Source organism: Rhineura floridana, chromosome 3 (genome assembly GCF_030035675.1).
Source record: "Rhineura floridana isolate rRhiFlo1 chromosome 3, rRhiFlo1.hap2, whole genome shotgun sequence".
Classification (NCBI taxonomy): Eukaryota; Metazoa; Chordata; class Lepidosauria; order Squamata; family Rhineuridae; genus Rhineura; species Rhineura floridana.
This window is the reverse complement of record NC_084482.1, coordinates 158,154,414-158,175,685: the sequence shown is the minus strand read 5'-3', so window position 1 is coordinate 158,175,685 and position 21,272 is coordinate 158,154,414. Positions and strand designations below refer to the sequence as shown.

Genomic DNA, 21,272 nt, shown 5'->3' with positions numbered 1-21,272 from the left:
AAGAAGCTGAATGTTGGAAGATTCAGGACAGACAAAAGGAAGTACTTCTTTACTCAGCGCATAGTTAAACTATGGAATTTGCTCCCACAAGATGCAGTAATGGCCACCAGCTTGGATGGCTTTAAAAGAAGATTAGACAAATTCATGGAGGACAGGGCTATCAATGGCTACTAGCCATGATGGCTGTGCTCTGCCACCCTAGTCAGAGGCAGCATGCTTCTGAAAACCAGTTGCCGGAAGCCTCAGGAGGGGAGAGTGTTCTTGCACTCGGGTCCCGCTTGCGGGCTTCCCCCAGGCACCTGGTTGGCCACTGTGAGAACAGGATGCTGGACTAGATGGGCCACTGGCCTGATCCAGTAGGCTCTTCTTATGTTCTTATGTTCTTTAAGCAGGGTGCTTTGGAGGGACCCTGGACTAGTCTGAGGAGCTGTATCAGGCACTATGAACCGAAGTGGAGACCCCCGAAGTACTCTGTGGCACCTTGGTGATTTGGATGTCAAAAACCTTGCTATGGACAAGTGACTGATAAAAGTGAAACTAAGCTTACTGTATAAAGAAAACACCAGGGCGGGGTGGGGAAAGGGAAAGCAAATATCAAGGTGGGGAGAGCTCCACTGTGACTGACAAGTCAAGCTTGTAATCAGAGGGAATGATTTTACCCAGACTGTCCAATCCCAGTCCTTTGAGGAGAAAGGCTGAAGTAAACAAATAGTCTTGTCTCACATGCTTCTTGTTTGTTTGCAAATTGTGTTTCTGAGAAGCAGGAACATTATTAAAAGAATTATGGTTGGAGAGAGGCTTTCCTTTTGTTTAGTCCAACCCAGTCTCTCCATTTGTCCTCCCCTTTTGTTTAAAATCCTATAGTTCCTTTTCATTAAACCTTCCTGTTATTTTTGAGTCTTGTGATGCTTATTCTTATTAAGAGTCAATTGATCCACCTGTCCCCTCTCCTCAGAATAGTTCTGATCTGAGGAGTAAGTTCAGTGTAGTTTCAAGTGATTTTATTCAGCCAGTTTTATATTCTTAATCTTATGTGTCCTCTCTCTCTCACACACACACACCCCTACCTCAGCCTCAGTGTGTCCCAAGTCTTTATTTTATTATTTATCAGTCAAACCATTGTCTGCCTTGTTAAGTTATTATTATTAAAGTATTTGTGCATTTGTGCATGTGAGTGATTCTCTCGTAAACCTGTCTTCTACTAAAATATTATTGTGGGCAAAGGCACATTGTTGTAAGCACTAAAGCAACACACAATACATTTTGTCATTTATCATTATTATGATTTCATAGTCACACCTCTATTGTTAACAATTCATTATTGTGTCTGATCACAAGGTATGTGCATGGTGCTGGCAACAAACTACATCATGCCACAGGGGCTGAACTAGGGTTAATGGCAGAAGTGGGTTAATGGCGGTAGTAGCACTGGCAGTTTAAGCACCCGCCCCAACACATCTTCGCGGCTGCAGGCAGTAGTGATGATTTATAGCAGCTGCAGGTTCTTCCACACTCTGAGATTGGGAGCCCTAGCAGTGGAGCCAGCAGCAGAACATAGTGTGGGAGCACTTCTGAGTTGGTAGTGGATCTCAGTTACACCTTCTGCCTGCATTACAGGAAGCAGTTGATCAGGAGGAAGGTTCAGGGTACTACACCAGCAGCAGCCTCACTACACACCTGCGTGGACATCTTGCTCGGGGGAAGAGTCGGAGTTGTCATTCAAGAAGGCCAAGAGGCACATAAGGCAGAATGAGCAGGATTTAAACTGCTTTGGATCCAGAGAAGCACTGTCAAAAGGTGCCTTTCTCAGCCCCAGCAGGCCCGTGAAAACACTCTCCTGAGGGGGGCTTCAATATGGGTAGCTGAGAAGTAAGGGCAGATTGGTCACAGAAAGTGCCTCCACCTTATTTTCTGTGACCCCCTCTTTCCCTCAGTGCCATAACACACTACATTCAGAAAGGTCCCCCAACCACTGGGAGAGGCTTGTCAGGGAGACTAGTTGGGGTGGGGGACAGGGCAGGAATGCCACCACCCACCCTTTCTCACTGGTGCTTTCAAGCCTCAGTCCTGTAGACAACACCCTGTGTGTATTTTAAGCCTTGTCTTTTAATCATCATTGTCCTTGTCAATCAAGGGCTGGGGGAATCCTGTTTACCTTTAGTTTTCTTAGTGTTTATTGGAAAACAGATCCACAGAATAGTAGGCTGTCAGTAGTAGACTTCTGTGTTTTCCACCATTTGGGGCCAATCATCTTAGTTTAAAAAAAGTTAACTGAATGATTTTTTCAGCCATTTTAAAAGTTACCAGATATATGTCCGTTAATGATTCTTTATTCCACATTCAATGCAAAACATTGTCAACCTTGCAAGCAGAGCTTTCTCCCAGACTTTAGGTGCTCTGTACTATCCAGCTCTGTACTGAATCAATAATGAACAGCCAACTATGATAACCTTGCTGTCTAACTATTTCCTCTGGCACAAGGATAGGTAATGTAAGAGTCTGCAGGGTGCATCCAAAATTATTAAGGCTTTCCTCCTGGGAAGCCCAGGATAGCACAGGGTGGTGGGCCGGCCATGTTAAAACTGTGACAGACTGGTTACAATCCACAGGCATTATTATTATTATTATTTAGTCACTTGTTATCAAAAGGTTTTCAAGCAAATTACAACACTGTTAAAAACACAAATATACATACCATAAAAACAAAACAAACACTCTCTGCTTTAGGGCTATCCTCAAGTGCCTAGCTTACTGAATTTTTCCCTGGGTAGCATGCCATGCTGTTTGGAGGCCCTCGGTACTGTATTGCTGGATCATAAGGAAAAGAGAACGCCGGTATTGGGCATGGCTAAGAGAGATGATCAATGGAACTTCTGCAGGTTCATGCCAAACCACCCTTTTCAGCCCTTTCTTAGAGCTTGGCCTGCAGGGAGGGGCCATGAGCATCATTCTTCATGGAACTACTGGAAAATGCTCCAGGGACACTCCTAGAACCAGCTGTGGGGAGATCAGGCAGGTCTTCGTGTGCCGGAAGAGGTGGTAATCAGCAACACAAACACTGAAATAATTCCAGTGGGAGACAGACTTCTTCACTTCTCAGGAGCCTGGCAGTACTGTGCCATGCTGTTTGGTCTCTTGTCAACTCCGAGAGTATTTACAAAGATTATGGCTACCCTGGTGGCACACCTCCACCTCTAGGGATCATATATACCCATACTTAGACAATCTATTGGTGTGGGCAGACTGCACATGTTCAAAGCACTCTCGCAGCTCTGAGGGCTCAAGGATTCTTGGTGAACCTGCAGAAAAGTCATCTCTCCCCAGCTCAACTGCTACAGCATTTGAGGGCCATGTTGAACACTACTCAAGACACAGTTTATCTGTTGCCAGAGTGGATCTTATCAATCATGGAGATGGCACAATTCCTGATATCCCAGATGTTGGGAGATGTTATGCTCCTGGCAAAGGCTCTGAATCTGTTCATGTCAACCAACCAAATTGTTCCTCGGGCCCACACTCAATCCCCTTCAGAGAGTCCAAGAGGACCCTGATCATGACAGATACCAGCCTGTTGGTATGGGGGAAATTTCAAGATTGCCTGGGGCACCTGGACTGGATCCGAGGGGGCTCATAGCACAGACTGGTTGGAATTAAGGGCAGTGCATCTGGCTCAGCTTCATTTTCACTGGAGGTTTTGGCTGACTCACATTCTTGTCTGGACTGACACTATTGTGAAAGTTCTTATCAACCATTTTTTTTTTGGGGGGGGGGACTCGATCCTTGAGATTTCAGACAGTCCACTCTCACATTTAACAGGGCTGAGGGCCATCTACAGTTGTTGAGAGCAGAGCATCTCAGCGGTGAGTTGAATGCCACAGTTAACTGGCTCAGTAGGGAGCAAGTGGCGCAGTGAGAATGGAGGCTCCATCCCAAAGTGTTTTTCCAATTGCAATGTTGGTGTGACCCATGATGGTGAAACTGTTTGCTTTGCCCAGAACGCTCAGCTTCTGTGGTTCTTCACGAGGCGTCACATGGCAGGTGCTAAGGCAGTCAATGATATCTTGGCATCAGGGCCAAATGACCTGCTCTATGCCTTTGCCCCCAGTGTCACTGTTACGTCAGACTCTGCAGAAGCTTCATCAGGAATGCACCCTGCTGTTTCTTCTAGGCCCATAGTGGCCATGGTTTTCAGATCTCCTGAGCATGTCAGTCATGGATCTGTGGAGGTTGCCAGCAAGGCCAGACCTTCTGTCTCGGGGGGCAATTTGGCACTCAGATCCCAACTGGTTGAGTCCAACAGCGTGGCATTTGAGTGGTTGACCCATTCATGGTTCTCTAAAGAGGCCATCAATACTACCCTGGCTCTACGTGGCCTTCTGCCTTGCGAGTCTACCAAAGCATATGGTTGTCATTTTCCAGCTGGTGTGTGGCCTGTGGCATTCATCCTTCTAGAGCAGAAGGTCCTTTATGTTTTCCATAAGGGACTTAAGATGGGGTTTAAGTCTACACCTTGGACCGGCAGGTTACTGCCATCTTTTCAATCTTCTCTTTGAATCCATCACATGCTTCCCTGAGATCACATCCTCTAGTCTCAGCGTTCCCCCTTGTGGAGTTTACAGAAGGTGCTTCAAGCCCTGCAATGCCCACCTTTTCAGCCTCTTTAAGTCCTCGCGAATCCTCTCCTTCAAAGTGCCCTTTGCTGTAGCCATCATCTCGGCATCGCATGTGTCGGAGTTGGGGTCCTTGTCTACAGCTCATCATTTGTGTTTTTCACAAGGACTCTGTGAGCTTACACATTTTATGGCATTGACCTGTCACTTTGACCTGAATTGAACTCTGTCTTCCATTGTAATCAAGACATAATTTTATCATCCCACAATAGGACATCCGCAGGTCAAGACCTGGCATTTACTTGTCACGTGTGGAGCCCAGAAAGTCTACTTTGCTTGTACCTGAGACTTCCATCTGACTGAGTCACTATTCATCTCATTTCATCCAAGGATACTTGGAAGGAAAGTATCAGCTTCTACCTTATCTTGTTGGCTGTGGGCCTGCATTGCCCTGGCCTACAAGTCACATACGCTTCTGATGCCTTGTAATATTACGGCACCCTCCACAAGGTCAGCGGCTAATATGGCTGCATTTGCCACTAACACTCGTTTGTAGGGCCACTGTATGGTCCACTCCCAATTCTTTCGTTAGGCACTACAAAATAGATTGGTATGCCTCTGCTGACGCTTTCTTTGGGAGGCATGTTTTGCAACAAGTAGTTCCCTGTGTCTAGACAGCCTTGGTGAACCCTCCCTACTGGTACATCCCACCAGATGGTATGCTACCTGGGGAAAACAGATACATTACTCTCAGGTATTTTTCCTGGGTAATCGGCCATCAGGGCCCTCCTTTATTGGTGGACGATTTCTATCTGCTTATTTTTTTATATAGCATGTTGTCTGTTCCAAGCTTTTTTACTGAGATTGTTCTGCTAAGGCTGTTCTGACTACACTTGCATTTTGTGAGTAATTATTGTGTTGCTCTTATTGCATGGGTTATTGCTGCTCCTTCTTTGTCTTGCCTTTCTCTGTGTTTTCTGATTTGCCATTGTGCTGGCCATCTGAGTGATGGGAAGAAATTCTGTGTTGGTCTCATCTGGAATGAACTGGAATGAGGACCAGAAGGAATAGCTCAATACTTATGTGCATTCCTGCCTCTGGATGCTAGTCTTACAGCCCACCTGATGACATGATACTTGGGAAAGCCAACTTGCAGATGAGACTAATGGTCCAATTTCATGCTTCTGGGGTTATTTCAGATGTGGACAGATAAAAAAATAGATAGATTAAGAATATGGCTCTTAAGGAAGTGTATGGCTCATACTTTGATGTTAAACATGACATATGAGAAAGTAAACCCCACTAAAATCTAAAGTTAAAAATCAACAAAAATATATCAGTTAAACGAACTATGTCACAAAGTGTCTTCTTATAGCTCATTCAGTAGTACAGTTTCTTCAGCACTGGATTTAACTGGTGCCAGAATATTATTCTCTTCTAATTAAAGCATCAAAACAGTGTTTAAGACAAGGGAAGGCTACTGTAATAATTATCAAATGCCTTACCAGGACTAAAGAGGACTATAGCTTTAAGGTAAGCATATTCATATCCATCAATATCAAGCTTAGTCATGCTGTTACAGAACTCCTGAAGTTTCCAGATGTGTTCCATCACTTGTTTTATTCGGTCTCCGGAAAGTTTATCTACAAGTAGACATTACACATTCTCTTAAGAGAGTGCAAAATTATTTGTAAGTCAATCAAATATCTAGCCTTTTCAGATTACACCCAATGTTGAACTATTCAAACCTATGGAGTCTCTCATGAAAACATGTATCAAATTGTTGGGTTTCATTCTTAGATATGACAGATTGTTTTCTACATGCCTGGTTACTCAATGGATTTTAATCTGTAAACTTGAAGGGTCCAAATGTATTAGATTACAGAGCCTTTGGGATATGATCGAATGTTCGCTGGAGACTTAGAAGCAGACTGCCAAGTACCTTAACATTTATCACCCAAACAAACATGTTATCTAGATGTTTGACAGTTTCATTTATATAAACATATTTAGAGATATCTGATGTATTTCTCAGACTAGAATGAGCAGCTTACCCTCATCTTTTTATGTAGTTTTAACTGAATGTTTCTATAACTTTCCTCCATTCCACTAAATGTATCATATGCCAGAAACATACCCCTTGCCATTTTGTTACCACTGCGACAATGTGAAAATAAATGGAGCGGTGCACAAGGTAAGTGGGTGGTTCTAGGTGGGAAACTATAGAACTGGTGCTAGGCTGAAGTGTGTATGGGGAAAGGATAGCATGTGATAACAGCTCAAGACTGTCCATTTCTCCATTCACTTTCAATTCCTTCTTGAAATGATTGAGGAAAAATGCAATCTCTATTGCAAATTTTCAGAAATTTAAGAGCATCTGACATTGGTCTTTAGAGGAGAGATATAATGTGAAGGAATCGAAAGTGTAAAGGTTTATGGAAGGATTCCTACTCAGTATGAAGTATATTTTCTTGTTTTCCCCCTCACTCTGCAACATTTGTATTTATGTAAGTCAATGCAGCAGAGCAGATGTGCTATTTATAGAAAAAGATTCTGGATACAAGGTTACTATTTCAGAACTAGTTCCCCGTTTTCTTCTGTTAAGAATTGCACACTGTGTGACCTATGAATAGGTAAGTAAATTTCACTGTGGCTTAAATATTTTACCTTGACCTGTATTGGTTAATACTATAGATTTTAATGGATCTTCTGCCACCAAAATATTAAAAACCCCAAATCTACATTTATTAAATGTTGCGTAAACCTCAGGCTGCAAGGTGTTCTTTTCTCTTGATCAGAGGACAGCAACGATATTTCTATTTGATCTGACTAACCAATGCTCAAATACTTGGATCAAGAAATAATATTTTAATTATTCTATTTATGCCTGGCCACAAAGAGCTAGTCTGAATTAAACGTAGTACACTACAACCATATAGTTGTAGCAAGCTCTCTTATCTATCTGTTGCTTTCTATGAGGCCAGTAACTTCACTGTGCCTATTGTTTCCACAAATCTGGGATGCTGGAAAATCTTACAGCCCTACACTTAATCAAACGTAGGGCACCTACCTCTCCATGGCCTCTGAATATCCTGCCTCTTTCCTTGCCCAGAGGAACTACATCAGTTCTCTTGTTTTGAGGGCCTTGGTTGGGGGCGGAACCTGCCTATTATAATTAAGTTTGAAAGGATTTAACAAATTAAATCAGTAAACGCTGGTAACTGCTAACGTTATTTTTCTAGACCCATAACAAGCACAATGAAAACAGCCAAAACCAAACCCACCACACCAAAAAAGTTATCCTGTAGATACATGTGCCTATACTAATATAGCATTATTGTTCTAGAATACAGTTTTTATAATACAACTGATATTTCTGTTATCAGTTGGACCAAGGTTAACATTCTTGGGACAGACTCTGCTATATCCAGAAATGAAAGCAGGCAAGAATAGAAAGGTATGGTATTCCAGACAAACACGTTGCCAATGTTTGTTACCAAACACTGACCATTTTTTACAAGCCATGTAAGCTATTCCACAGTTCAGAATCTCTACATCCAGTTAAGTACTTCCCAACAGTATATAGTTATCTATTCCCTTTGCTAAGAATTAAGCCAAAATTCATCCATGTGTCTTTATTTCTCAGGTACAGTTACTCTAATGCAGTCAGGTGGCTATTCACTGGCTTTCATTTAGCAAATGTTACTGCCAAGTGCTTATTAAATAAGCTACAATAATTGATCCACATGTGGCATTTCCAATATATTTCTTTGCTGTTTAAAATTTTTGCCTAGAATTTTAAAAATTAAAAAAATACTGAAAAGCCAAAGGAATCCTGTATTTTCCTAAAGAACCATTTGATTTGGTTTCATAAGTATAGTTCTTCCCAAGATAACAGTACTATGAAAGTCAGTAAATTCTTCATGGATAACTTTACAATAGGAAGCAAAGATGTGTACAGGAGAATAAATATTGTAGTGTTTGATCTATTTTCCCCCTGCCTTCCTGAGTGGGCAAAGTTTCCACACTAATCAAAGATAGCAGCAGAATATACAATCTGACATGTGTGGTCCATGTCTACTTTAGTAATAATTGTACTTCTATCCAACGGATCCTTTTAGCACCCAGATTCTCCACACATGTACTTGGAGTTAAATCCTACTGACATTATTAAATTTATTTATTTAAAATATTTCTGTCCCGCCCTTCTACCCTACAACAGGGCATTCAGGGCGGCTAGATTTAGTTTAAATTTAGTTAAGTATGCTTAGAATCACAGCCTTTAAAAAAATAAACCACACATACCTTCCTGTATGCTGTTCTGCAGGTGGTTGACAATAGCTGCCAGGATAGTTGACAAACTCATCACCTGTGCACATTGTGCAAGGCCTAACGTAAACAATTCATTCCAGCAGGCACGCACAAGGCTTGTATTACAGTCCTGCCTAAAAATTATGAAAGCAAATAATTACAGTAAGACTCATCAGTACCATTTTTGTGCATAAATTATAATTCACTTTCTGAACTGTTGAGCATTAGGGCTGGATTAGGATTTTATTGTAGGTAATTTTATTTCCAAGTTGATATTTCATGCAATGTTTGACTGGCTGGTGTTGCTGTACTGAAAACAATTGGAGAATTAGTGCTAGTTTGCAGGAGGGCCAATTTATGGCTGGAAGACCTGAAAAGTGGACAATGTGGCAGTTGCTTACTACCTCCCTTGCTTGCTTCCCTCTTTCCAAATATTTTTGGAATCCCCACCCCTCATCTAGTGTCCAAGATGAACAGCAACACAGAAAATGTAAAGTTATATACAAACATGCAGTTAAGATTGTAATCAAAAGGTGGAACAATATGGACATGCACATACACAATTAACAGGAGACATTTTTAAAAAACAAGGGGCAGGAGAGACCAAAAAATGATGAAAACCAACAGTGCTTTCCAACAAGTATAATACAAGAGAGGCATCACAACTGTGGCATAGTTGCAACGGTATATTTAAGAATGTTCAGCTCTGGATACACCAGTTGGCTGTAGGGGTCCTTTGTTCTCAAGACCTGATTCCTCATCTGTGGCACTGATGCACAGGCAGCTTTGGGCAAGTCATCTCTCAGGCTTGGTCTACCTATTTGTAAAATGAGATTAATATTTCTGTCTTTATGTTTAATTTGTATCTATGTGTGTGTACATTGTTAGGGTTTAATAATCAAGAGCTGACATAGCATAGAAGCTGAGCTATGAATCAGGTTTAAATCTCATTTGTACCATGAACTAAATGGCCGTAGGTATCCACCTCTTTCTCTCTCAGCCTGCAATTGTGGAGATAATAGATAGTTTCAAATGATTTGAACACTTGAAAACACTACAAAAATGCTAAGTATTATTTTACTTGTAGTCTGTGGGTTGGCTCACCTCAGTTATCACACACTACCTTGCATGTACTTCTCACTATTTCCCGTTTTCTGACTATGCGATAATTGTTTGGATGATGTTAGGGCAGTGAACTTTCCCCATTTATCTAACGGGGAAAGTCAGTTCCCCTGACTGTCTCAGGACTACAAGTCCCAACACCCATCTTTCCTTCTTATGTTTCCCAAAGAATGACACTGTATCAAGGCTCAATGTTTTTGTTATCTTCGCAACAAAAAAGAAGTACAAATAACAAGAAAAGAAGATCCATCCCTACTCCAAAAGTAGCCACCTTGAATTTCCTCCCCTCAGCCTGTTAAGGAGCCAGAATTCCACCATGTTGCTGAAATAATAATTTTGTTAATCCGTGTTCCAGCTGTAATTATGATTACTTGGGGCCTTATAAGGGACAGCCAGTGTGGTGTAGTGGTTAGGGTGTCACACTATGGAGACTGAGCTTCAAATGCTTGTTCAGCCATGAAGCTCACTGGGTGATCTTAAGCTAGTCACTCTCTCAGCCTACCTCAAAGGACTGTTGTGAGGATAAAATCGGGATATACATTCAATAATAATATTATTTACTTCTGCATTTGTATAGCCCACCCTTCCTCTGAATTGGAGCACAGGTAACTTACAACACAGCATACAATATAAACAATAATAAATGCAATGCCTTTGTATATCCATAGCCTTAGATGATGCAGTGGAGGCACTGAGAATTTATCTAACTTATATCTTCTCTGAATATATAGGTCTAATTGATTTCCAAATGATTGTTTAATGGAGCAGGCATCTGATGATAATCACAATGCAGAATACAGTGTTCTATTATTCTATTATTACTTCAGTCATTCACGACCTCATAGCCAGTACCAAAGAGCAACATTGCTCTTTCCAAGTTCCACAGAAATCTTCAAACACAATTAAAAAAATGAGTAGAAACTTGATTACAGAAAAAGAACTGTAAAACTCTTGTTTAAAGATAATGTGCTGGCTAGTTGAATTGCTTAACCTCCCTCCTCAAAACAGACATAAAATGTTCTAGCAAAAACAAACAATAGGATCTGTGTAATCATTTCTTACAGTTGAACTGAAATTAAGAGCCACATTGAATTTTACACTAAAACATGGTTTACCCAGAGGTTCCCAATGCAATGCCCATAAGATATTCCCAGGTGCCTCTGAAGCCCCTGAGTACCTCCCTTCACTGTCCCCTTAGTCATGAGGTGCCAAGGGCATTTACCTTTTTCTCCCTTGAAAAGTATACAGAGCTGAAGGAGGCAGCTGGATTCTCATCCCTGCTTTGTCTTTCACCTCTGTGTGCTTTTCAAGGTTCAGATAAATTCTACTGGATGTGACATCTATGTAGGTCCCTTAAAAAAAAGCAAAGTATATATGCATCTGCTTTTTTTCCTGTCTGTGTGTGACCAAGAGGGATGGCACCCACAGTACTTGCTCAAAAATCAAGGCTGACAACCCATGGCTTTACATAATGTGAATGAACCTAGTCTCCTCATGTGCTTCCTCTCCCCAGTGCTTCCTCTCCTACCCTCCTCCAATGCAGCTTGGAAGACAACTTTGGAAGATTTTATTTTAGCTTTTCCCCAAACTTAGTTTGTTGTTGCATCCAAATTGGGGATTGTAGTTTAACATTAAGAATAGTTTCAACAAGCCAGCTTCATATCCCAGAAGCACACAAAGCAATAACAAAATTGGAGAGATGAAAGGTATATGGAGTGCTGGGTAGACTTAGATTTTAAATATAAATATATAAATATATTTAGCTATGTACTGCCTCTCCAAATACATTGCTCAAGGCAGTAGACAAAGGAGAATGGAGACTGTCATGGAAGTTGGAGCTAAGAAACACAAGCCGAGGCCTTTCATTTTTGGATGCAACTTTTAATCCTCGCATTCATTTTGTTGAGTTCATAATGAAAGCAACTCTCTAAAGTTATACAATGTACATACAGGAAATTAAGCTTTTAGCCAGACAAGTAAGGTAGATTTTTGTTTGAGTTTATTTCTCCCAACTTTACACTAAATTAAGAAAACAATACCCTTAAGAAAATTTTTCATGCTCTTGTAGTATTGTTTTATTGGAGAATAGAGAGTGGGTTGGGATAAATAAGGAAATAGAAAAGACACTAGGTTATCAGTTGGTTGGGGGTTAATGGGAAGATGTGGAGAAGATAATAAGGTGATTCCAGTGATAATTGGGTAGGGATAGGAAAGTGTCAGCCATCCTACAGAAGGAAGCAGAGTGAGGTATCAATTGAGCTGTGGGACCCAAGAGAAGAGAATGTCATTAGGTGGACTGACACAATTTTAGCAGAGGAGGAAACAGACTTGGGTGTGGGTCCTGTGATGACTGGAGTGGGAAACATGGAAAAACTTAGTGGCACCAGGTGGGGGAAAGCAGGATTAATGTGAAAGGAGTGGGGCATCATGACATCTGAATCAAGTGAGGAAGGGGAGTTGCCTAGTTTCCCTACAGCTGTGCAGACTTCCCCAGCCAGGTCACCCTCGATCACAAAGAGCACTGGAGTGTGGCCTGCAGGCAACAGGTCTGGTTTCCCAAGACAACACTTGGACAGGCAGCAGCACAGTGTGTCAATAGCAAATTAAATAAGCTCCTATAGTCTATATCACACTGAAACACATACAACTTAAAAAGCACTACAATGAAAAGTACTTAATCAAATAGAAATTCTTCACCAAATCATAAAATTGAACCTTCAAGCAAGACTAACCACATATGTAATAATTAACAATATGGATTACAATTTATACTCTCAAACAGCAGTAACAGATGCAATCCACACACAAAGTCAGCCAAGGAAACATGCCCACAAAAGGTCAGAGACAATTAATACCTGCAAAAACACATACACACAGGCCTTAAAATGGGATTGTGGTTGCAACCTGGAAGAAAAGTAATTGCCTCCATCTTATTTTTAATTTGTTTTTACCATTTAAAATGTGGATTTTAAATTCAGCTCTGCAAAAGAAATAATTACATTTTGACAGCTTGTATAGATTGAGGAGATTCCACTAATTCCTTATGTAAAAAAATGAAAAAGAAACCATCTTCTTACCCTAGTGCTTGAAAAGCAGGAATGGATCTAGCCCAGTGCATGGACAGGAAAAGTAAGCGGGATGCTGACTCACAAATGTAATGCACATTCAGGTATTCTGGCATTGGACTCGGCATGGTTAACTGGAAGAGAACAGAAATGTACATGTGTAAAACTCAAATACTTTTAAAAATATATATATATTAATAGATGCATCTTGGGTACAACACATATGTTCAGAGTATTTTGTCAAGGAATATAAACATACTGTATGTCTTTATACTTGATATAGTTAATTGTTTTAAGTATTCAGATATTTGTATTAGTTTAATCCAGCTTTCTTAATAGAAAGCGTTCCCAGACTCAAACAAAAGTGAAAATGAAGCTACATATTGTGTACACACACAGGATCTATTTGAATTGAAAACAGGGTCTGCAGTACTACTTTACAGTTACGGTTCACACTTCAAAACTGAGAATATAGTGTAACTAAGGTACTCTGCATAAAACCCTTAACAAATGGAACAGTTTGAAATTGATGAATACATTGCAAATTCATTTTTATATTTTACAGATGGGTGGCATTTGGTACATGCTTATAAACATCTTCCATTTTATACTTACGTTGAATCATAGAATAGTAGAGTTGGAAGGGGCCTATAAGGCTATTGAATCCAACTCATCGCTCAATGCAGGATTCCAAGTTAAGAGTAGTGTATCCAACTCTCAAATCTTTTGAAACCTGAGAGCTTTTTTCCATCAGAAAACTTCAGTAGATGCCAGAAAGCATGCATGATCAAATCTGTTTAATTTGCTATTGTGGTTTGAAGGGAAATATTACACCCTCCTTTATAAATTATGATTACTGGGCAGCAGCTGAAGAGGTTGTAATAAAATAGTAAACTCTCAAGGAAAATAGACAGCATGGGAAGTGAAGGGACTATTCATTGACTTGTTTCTGCTTGTTAACAAATTTGCCCAAATAAATTTAGGAACCCACACACCTTAAATGTCACATGAGTATCTGTCAGGAGGGGTCCTTCAACTTCAATGATTGGTGTAGATTGATCCCTACTGATTACATGAATGTTCCCACCGCCTGTCGGATCCATCCCATCGGCCAGATTCTGAGCTGCTGCTCCATCTGTGGTGTTAAGTGCTTTAGCCAAAGTATCAAATGCACTGCAAAGAAGAGTAAATCTATCAGATATGATTCCTCCAATTTCTATTAACATATAAAGTCATTTATAGTTCTATCTGCAGGTAAACATCATATATATCAATAGTGAATTCATGCTCTGGCCGGGTTAGCATGTCATGATTCTGCCAAACTATAGCTAACCAGGACTGCGTGAACGTGCAGGCTCCCAGCCACTTTGCTCCTCCCTGGTATTTTTTACTCCTGCACCACAGGGAGCTGAGCCAAAGGTTGGCTTAGTGTGTTGTCTGAAGGTGAGCTTGTGATTAAGCTGTTTCCAAGGTTTATTCAGATGACACCTAAGCCAAAGGTTGGTTTAGCTTAAACAGCAGAAAGAAGTCCAGGGTGGAGCAAAGCAGCTATAAGCTCCTCACCAGAAGCCCACATGTTGCTGTGGTCCTGGTAACCCGTACTTTGGCTTATAGTGACAGGCAAATCTGGCCACTGAGTGCATATCCTTATGTTACCAAAGTGGCACACAATATGGAGGTATAAGCAAGTTTGGGGAACTCCAAGTTTTACAGAGGTATAAAAGTCCTAAGGGCTGAAACCTTCCTTCAAAACAATCTAAATGAGGACTGAGCGTGCTCAGTAAATGAAACTGAATGGCTGGAACCCTGGACAGAAGTATTCCACATTGCAACATTTTGTTGTAGGTTGCATCTATTACAAACTTAAGGAGAGACTCTGTAGTAGAATCATTTGTGCTGTCCAATTATGACAACACAGAAAATTAAAAATATTTGGATTTTTAAAAACCCTCAGTTAGAAAATCTTCATCAGCAGCATTCTTTTATCTTACTATTTATAACCTATTTCCTGAAATGCTAAGTTGAATAAGAAAACTTAAACAGATTGATGGTAGACGCTCAATACAGACAAAAGTAGACTAGACAATGATGTCTGAATATAGGGCAATGCCTATTATCAATAGTCTGGCATGCTGCTGGGAGACAAGCCAAGTAAGCTTCTAATATGAAGTACATACCGAGTGATCTCACTTGCAGATTGGTCTTCTTGCGGAATTTCAGAAGTGTCTCCATTATTAACTGACTCACTGAGGCTGGCAAGTGAAGTTACAACATTTGCTAGTGTTCCCAACGCACCTTGGCTTGTCTCAGCCTACAAAAGAAAAAAGATGTATGTTAGTGAGTGTGTGCATGTGCACACACACACACACACACACAATTTATTAAAAACCATTTATGCCATTTTCCCTACATGGGTTCAAAGTGGCTTAAAGTCAAGAGGAAAAAGTTAAAAACTACACTGAATTAATACATAAAAACAAATAAAAGAATACAATATAAATGGGCCAGCTGATGGAGTCAAGCATTGGAATATGCTCTACTCCACATACTCATCCTGGAATAGTTGTGTGTAAAAAAGCACAGAATTCAATTGAGGAATTGTAGTTTCATAAAGAATAAGCAAGCAACTTGGTGAAGTAACAAAATGTTGACTATACAATGAAATGTAGGAAATGCTACCTTGGAATCTGTAGCCAGGAGCACTGTGCCATCTTCCCGAATTAGTGGTTGCTGGATATTCACAAGCATCCCTGAATCAAGAAGGCCAGCTGATCTGTTCAAGAATTGGGGGGTGGGGAGGAGTATGAGTAGTAAACTGCTATTAAAGAACTACATTATTTTCCTTTTAGATTATGAAAAGTACTGTTATGCCTTTCAATTTTGCGGTCTGAGATTTCTCTATCAAAATATCTTCTGGTTTTGCCTTTGCAGAAGCTGCATTTAAAGCAGGGTGATTGATCTGTGGTGCTCCAGATATTTTTAGATTCCAATTCCCATCAGCCCAGCCAGAATGACCAATAGATAGGGATGATGGGCATTGCAATCCAACAACATAATCCAACAACATACTGCTTGAATGTAAATACCTTCCAGCGGTTTACAAAAAACATTAAAATTATCAATAAAACAGTTCAAATTAATTTAATTTTAAACTATATTTAAAACTATTAAAACAACTGCTAACTTTAAAAAAATTAAACAGATCAACATCTATGTGTCTGGATAGGCTTGCCTGAACAAAAAAATTTAAGGAGTTAGCCACCGCTGATTTAAAATGTGAGCATTGGCTATCCTTATACAGATAGGAAAACACAGTAGGATTACCCGGATACCCTGTAATTGGAACTCCACTCATGGGATACTCACACTGGGGGGAAGGAGCAAGAGAGCGATTTTTGCTAATTCCTCTTCTCCTCCGCAGACCCTTGTAAATGCACCCCCCCAAATGTGGCCAGGAGGTTTGGGGGACCCTCTGGAACAGTGGGTGGTAACTCAGGAGGGGGGACTACAGAGGAAAGGGGGAAATCAGTGAGAACTGCTTCTCCACCTCCTCCAGCGAGAACTTTTGCTGGAGTACAGTCCCTTTTATGAAAGAAAGGAGCTCTTTCGTTTGCAGAAGAGCAAATCTGGATTGAACCAGTCTTTAGATGCTTTACATGTTAAATAGAGAGCTCCTACAATAACATATCAGTTTAAACAAGATGTAGTCTCAGTGAGAGATTTCCAGATGTCTACAGAATGAAGGCAAATAACAATATTCCCAAATCATATTTATATTCAGTTAACAAAAAAACTTTCCTTTGTCAGAATGCAAACACAATTTGGGTTGGTCTTTCACAGTCCAATCAACTTCCACACCAACAAACATACACAAATATAATTCTCTATCTTTGGAGATGGCAGGTGTTGCCACCACTCACCATATGCTCAGAGGCACGCGTTACCAAATTCTTCCAAGCTACACAGGAAGTGGATTGGACTGTGAAAGACCAATCCAAATTGTGTTTGCATTTTTACAAATTTGTAGGGCAGTCCAATATCTCAGAGAGGAGGTCAGGTCTCCTGCTCCCCTGGTGCATTCACTATAGCTGCTTTTAGAACACTGACAGTTGGTTCTTACTGAGCACGTTCAACATTATCATTGAGTTCAAGCCAGCATTTCTTAAATTAATTAAAAATCAGCCAGGCATTTTTTTAACTTTTAAACTGCAGAACATGAAGGTCAGAGTATGGGGCAAGGTCAATAATAGGATTACAGGTATTCTGTGAACATGGCTGATCTTTAATGAATTTCAACAGATTATGAGAACTCTCAGAGAAAAAAGTCCAAAAAGGCTCTGAGGTTTTTTTCTCTCTTTTTAGATTTTGAACTCTCGATTCTCTCTGACTGTTTTGTGTATCGCCATGAAAATTGACAGGGTTGTTAAGCAAGCGTTTCTGAGTTCAGGACTATATGTTTTGTAAGGTTTTGTTTTGAAATGAGCTTATGGAAAGCATCAGAATGGCATGGGGGTATTTTCAATTTAATACTGCGGAATGTGAAAAATCCACACTGCCTGTATAATAAACACCAGTTCAAAACAAACTACATTCACAACTAGGGAGGGTCCTAAATATCCCTCTCGCAAGTGTCAAAGGCCAGGGTGAAGAAGTGCATCTTCAACATATGACAAAAGCTGTATAATGAAGGTGCCAGACTCACCTCTGTGGGTAGGAAAGTCCACCACTTGGAGGGCCACAGGAATACCCCTCTTCTGCCCTCCCCCCAACTTCTAATGGTTGTGGAACTACCAAAAGGGCCCCCTCTGCCAATCTTAACACCCAAGACAGTCTGTAGAGAATGAGACACTTTTCAGATATATGGGGCCAAAGTTATTTAGGGCTTTAAACACTAGCATGAGCATCTTGATTTGGGCCCACAAATGAACTGGCAAACAACGCCACTGTTTTAAAACAGGGGTTATATGAGACCTAAATGGAACGCCAGCCAATAACCAAGCCGCTGCATTTTGCATCAATTGATATTTCTGAGTTGTCTTCAAAGGCAGCCCCACATTAAACACACTGCAATAATCCAACTAGGAAGTTGCCAGATCATGGAGTACAGTGGCCAAGTCACCACTGTTCAAAACAGGCTATTGCTAACCAGCTGATGATGGAAAAAGGCACTCATAGCCACCAAAGCTACCTTTGGTTGAATCCAGAAGCGTCCTCAAGCTCCAAACCTGATCCTCCTGCAGGAGTACAGTCTCACCCAGAACAGGCTGTCTCCCCACTTCCTGGACTTGAGAACTTGGTTCAAATAACCCCTTTGTCTTTTCAGGATTCAGCTTCAACTTATTGGCCTGCATCCAGCCCATCACTGCCTCCAAGCACTAGTCTAACACCTCAACTGCTTGTTCCAATTCCAATCGGAGAGACGAGAGCTGGGTATTATCCACATATTGGTGACACCTCACTCCAAATCTCCTGATGACAGCTCCCAATGGCTTCATCTAGATGTTAAAAAACATGGGGGACAAGATGCAATCCTAAGGACAACTCCCATGGTGCTGAACTGTAGCCTCCTATAACTGCTCTCTGGAAATGGTCATGAAAGTAGGAGAGGAACCATTGAAGGGCAGTGCCCCAAACCCCCACCTCCCTGAGATGCTCCAAATGGAAACCGTAGTCAACAGTATCCAAAGCTGCCAAGAGATGAAGAAGGAATAGGGTTGCACTCCCCCCATCTCTCTCCCGACAAATGTCATCAACCAAGATAGTTTTAGTGCCATGACTGGGACTGAAGCCAGACTGGAATGGATCTCAGTAATCAGTTTCCGCCAAGTATGCTTGAAGCTGGACCATCACCACCTTCTCAAGCACCTTGTTCAAAAAGGGGGTATTTGCCACTGGGCAATAGTTAACACTTCTGGGTCAAGAGAGATGTTCTTAAGAAGGGGACACACCACTGCCTCCTTCGAGGTCCATGGTACTCCCCCACCTCCAGTGAAGCATTGATCACTCCCTGGACCCACCTACTCAACACCCTATGGAATATGGCTCTAAGAAGCCTAGATGGGCAGGGGTTAAGGGGGTAGATGGTCAAGCAACTTGTCAATGTTCTCAGGCTATATCTTATCCAGTACAGATGGATCAAAAAGTGCCCTGGATGCCTCCAATGGACTTGCTCTTACTATGGCATCCAACATCCGAATCTGAGGAACTTTGTCCCTAAAGTGCCTTACAAAATTGTTACAGCCAGCTGCTGACGATGTCAAGTTTCAAATCAGTCCATTGAACCATTTTAACTATAAGCCGTATAACCTTCCCGCCCCCCAATTTCTCATTATGATTGTGAAACGCAATGCAGCCCTCACTCGTAACACAATCCTATAATAAACCTTTTAATTAATTAGCATGGCTAATTCTGAAACTTTTTGCCATATGTATCTTCTAACCTGATCCAAAGATTAGCCTGCACTCAAAAACCATGTATGACATATATAGTACTATGTATGATGTAGTAGAGATGGACGCATGACAAATCTCTGCCTTGTGGAATTTACAATCTCAAAACAGCCTCATTCCTATCTCAACAGTACAAATCCTTTGAGGTGAGGTTCTGTCATACATTAATTGTATTGCGTCCCTTCCTTCTCCAGCAGCCAGACTGGATAATCTAACCATGTCCAATATATAGCTGCTGCCACACTCCTTTTGCACACTTTATCCCCAGACAGGGGTGATGTCTGAGATCCCAAATACCTACAACGGATAGTATCCAGTCTACCTATCTCCCCCCCCCTTACCTCTATATAGCATGAATCAGGGGTTTAAGCACATGAGGTGTAAAAAAAAATCCTTAGAGCTTGGCAGAAATACATATGAAACTAGTTTCATAGTTTATTTAGAACAGAATAAAAAACAAAAGGCAAGAGCACTAAATCAGAAGAGTACATTAAAATAAAATTCACTAATAGGCAAAAAACCTTGCAGTTTAAGAATATACCTATAGCTAACAGATAGTTTTATAAAACGTTTAAAAGCAGGGAAATTGGGCAGCTACAGTGATTGCACCAGGGGAGCAAAAGACCTGACCTCCTCTCTGAGATACTGTACTGTACTGCCTTACAAATTTGTCAAAATGCAAACACAGTTTGGGTTGGTCTTTCACAGTCCAATCCACTTCCCTTTTAGCTTGGAAGAATTTGGTAAAATGTGCCTCTGTGCATATGGTGAGTGGTGGCAGCACCTGCCATCTCCAAAGATGGAGAATTACATTTTTGTATGTTTGTTGGTGTTCTTACTTTGCTTCTTTTCTGTGTTACTACTGTTTCTACAATAGAATCTAACCTAGAAATTTATATTTCTTCATAATTCATCCTAGAAATAAGTGTCAAATTTATTTTTATTAATTTCAAAGTCTTTTTATTGGTTGATTTCATATGATGGTGAAGACAGCCTGTGAAGACAGACAAACTGGAGGTTATGCTCTATTTCTCTTTTGGGTGCATCAACAGTTGAATCTGAAACTGCAGTTTGATGTAAAATCAGACTGATTACAATATGTTGCTACTTAAGCAATGCCTCTACCTGTTGGAAAAAACAAACTTGGCCTGCCCAAGATGCATATTTTCAGCCTGCTATGCTTAAACTACTCCACTTAAGAAAAAAGGTGGGCATGTTCAATTAAAAACATAGAGCACACCTAGAATTTTGCTAGAATATATTTCACCTCCCACTGTTTTATATTGTGCAAACTGAGATACTCCTGATGTTCACTGGAGACTATTATCCAGAATAGTCAATGCCATTATTCCACAATTGTTTTTTTCAGTGTTGCAAAGTGCTGCTGTACTTCACATATTCACAGAAACAGAAGCAAAAGAAAATCATTTAGTATAGGAAACGTCACTAAAATTGCAAATTAAATCAAACATATTTAAAGTGACTATCTGAACGATATCAACTGTTTTAATATAGTTGCTTCCTCCCTGCTGAAACAAGATCAGCACAACATATGCCTTGTTTCTGTTATTTGGGCTGATTGCAGATGTTGCCACCACTCATCATATGCTCAGAGACACATGTTATCAAATTCTTCCAAGCTACACAGCAAGGGGATTGGCCTGTGAAAGACCAACCCAAATGGTGTTTGCATTTTGACCAATTTGTAGGGCAG

At 40.7% G+C, this 21,272-nt stretch overlaps 1 protein-coding gene and 1 long non-coding RNA gene across 8 annotated transcripts in view; one reads left to right on the top strand and one right to left on the bottom strand.

The window, feature by feature from the left end:
• Nucleotides 1–21,272, bottom strand: part of NR2C2 (nuclear receptor subfamily 2 group C member 2) — a 69,029-nt gene that overhangs the window by 19,622 nt on the left and 28,135 nt on the right. For 5 of the 7 annotated variants that reach the window (XM_061618452.1, XM_061618454.1, XM_061618455.1 and 2 more), the window contains 6 exons: nt 15,788–15,881; nt 15,286–15,419; nt 14,104–14,281; nt 13,121–13,242; nt 8,916–9,055; nt 6,116–6,253 (listed from right to left, as the gene is read on the bottom strand). In XM_061618452.1, coding sequence (XP_061474436.1) covers nt 6,116–6,253; nt 8,916–9,055; nt 13,121–13,242; nt 14,104–14,281; nt 15,286–15,419; nt 15,788–15,881 — 806 coding nt within the window. Of the gene's footprint in view, nt 1–6,115; nt 6,254–7,680; nt 7,777–8,915; nt 9,056–13,120; nt 13,243–14,103; nt 14,282–15,285; nt 15,420–15,787; nt 15,882–21,272 lie in introns of those variants that run through there. The other 2 variants (XR_009761509.1, XM_061618457.1) reach the window with 2 other exon arrangements.
• On the top strand, nt 7,168–19,505 carry LOC133380688 (uncharacterized). The gene is made up of 2 exons (XR_009761510.1): nt 7,168–7,243; nt 18,432–19,505. It is a non-coding gene; the product is annotated as an uncharacterized LOC133380688 (long non-coding RNA).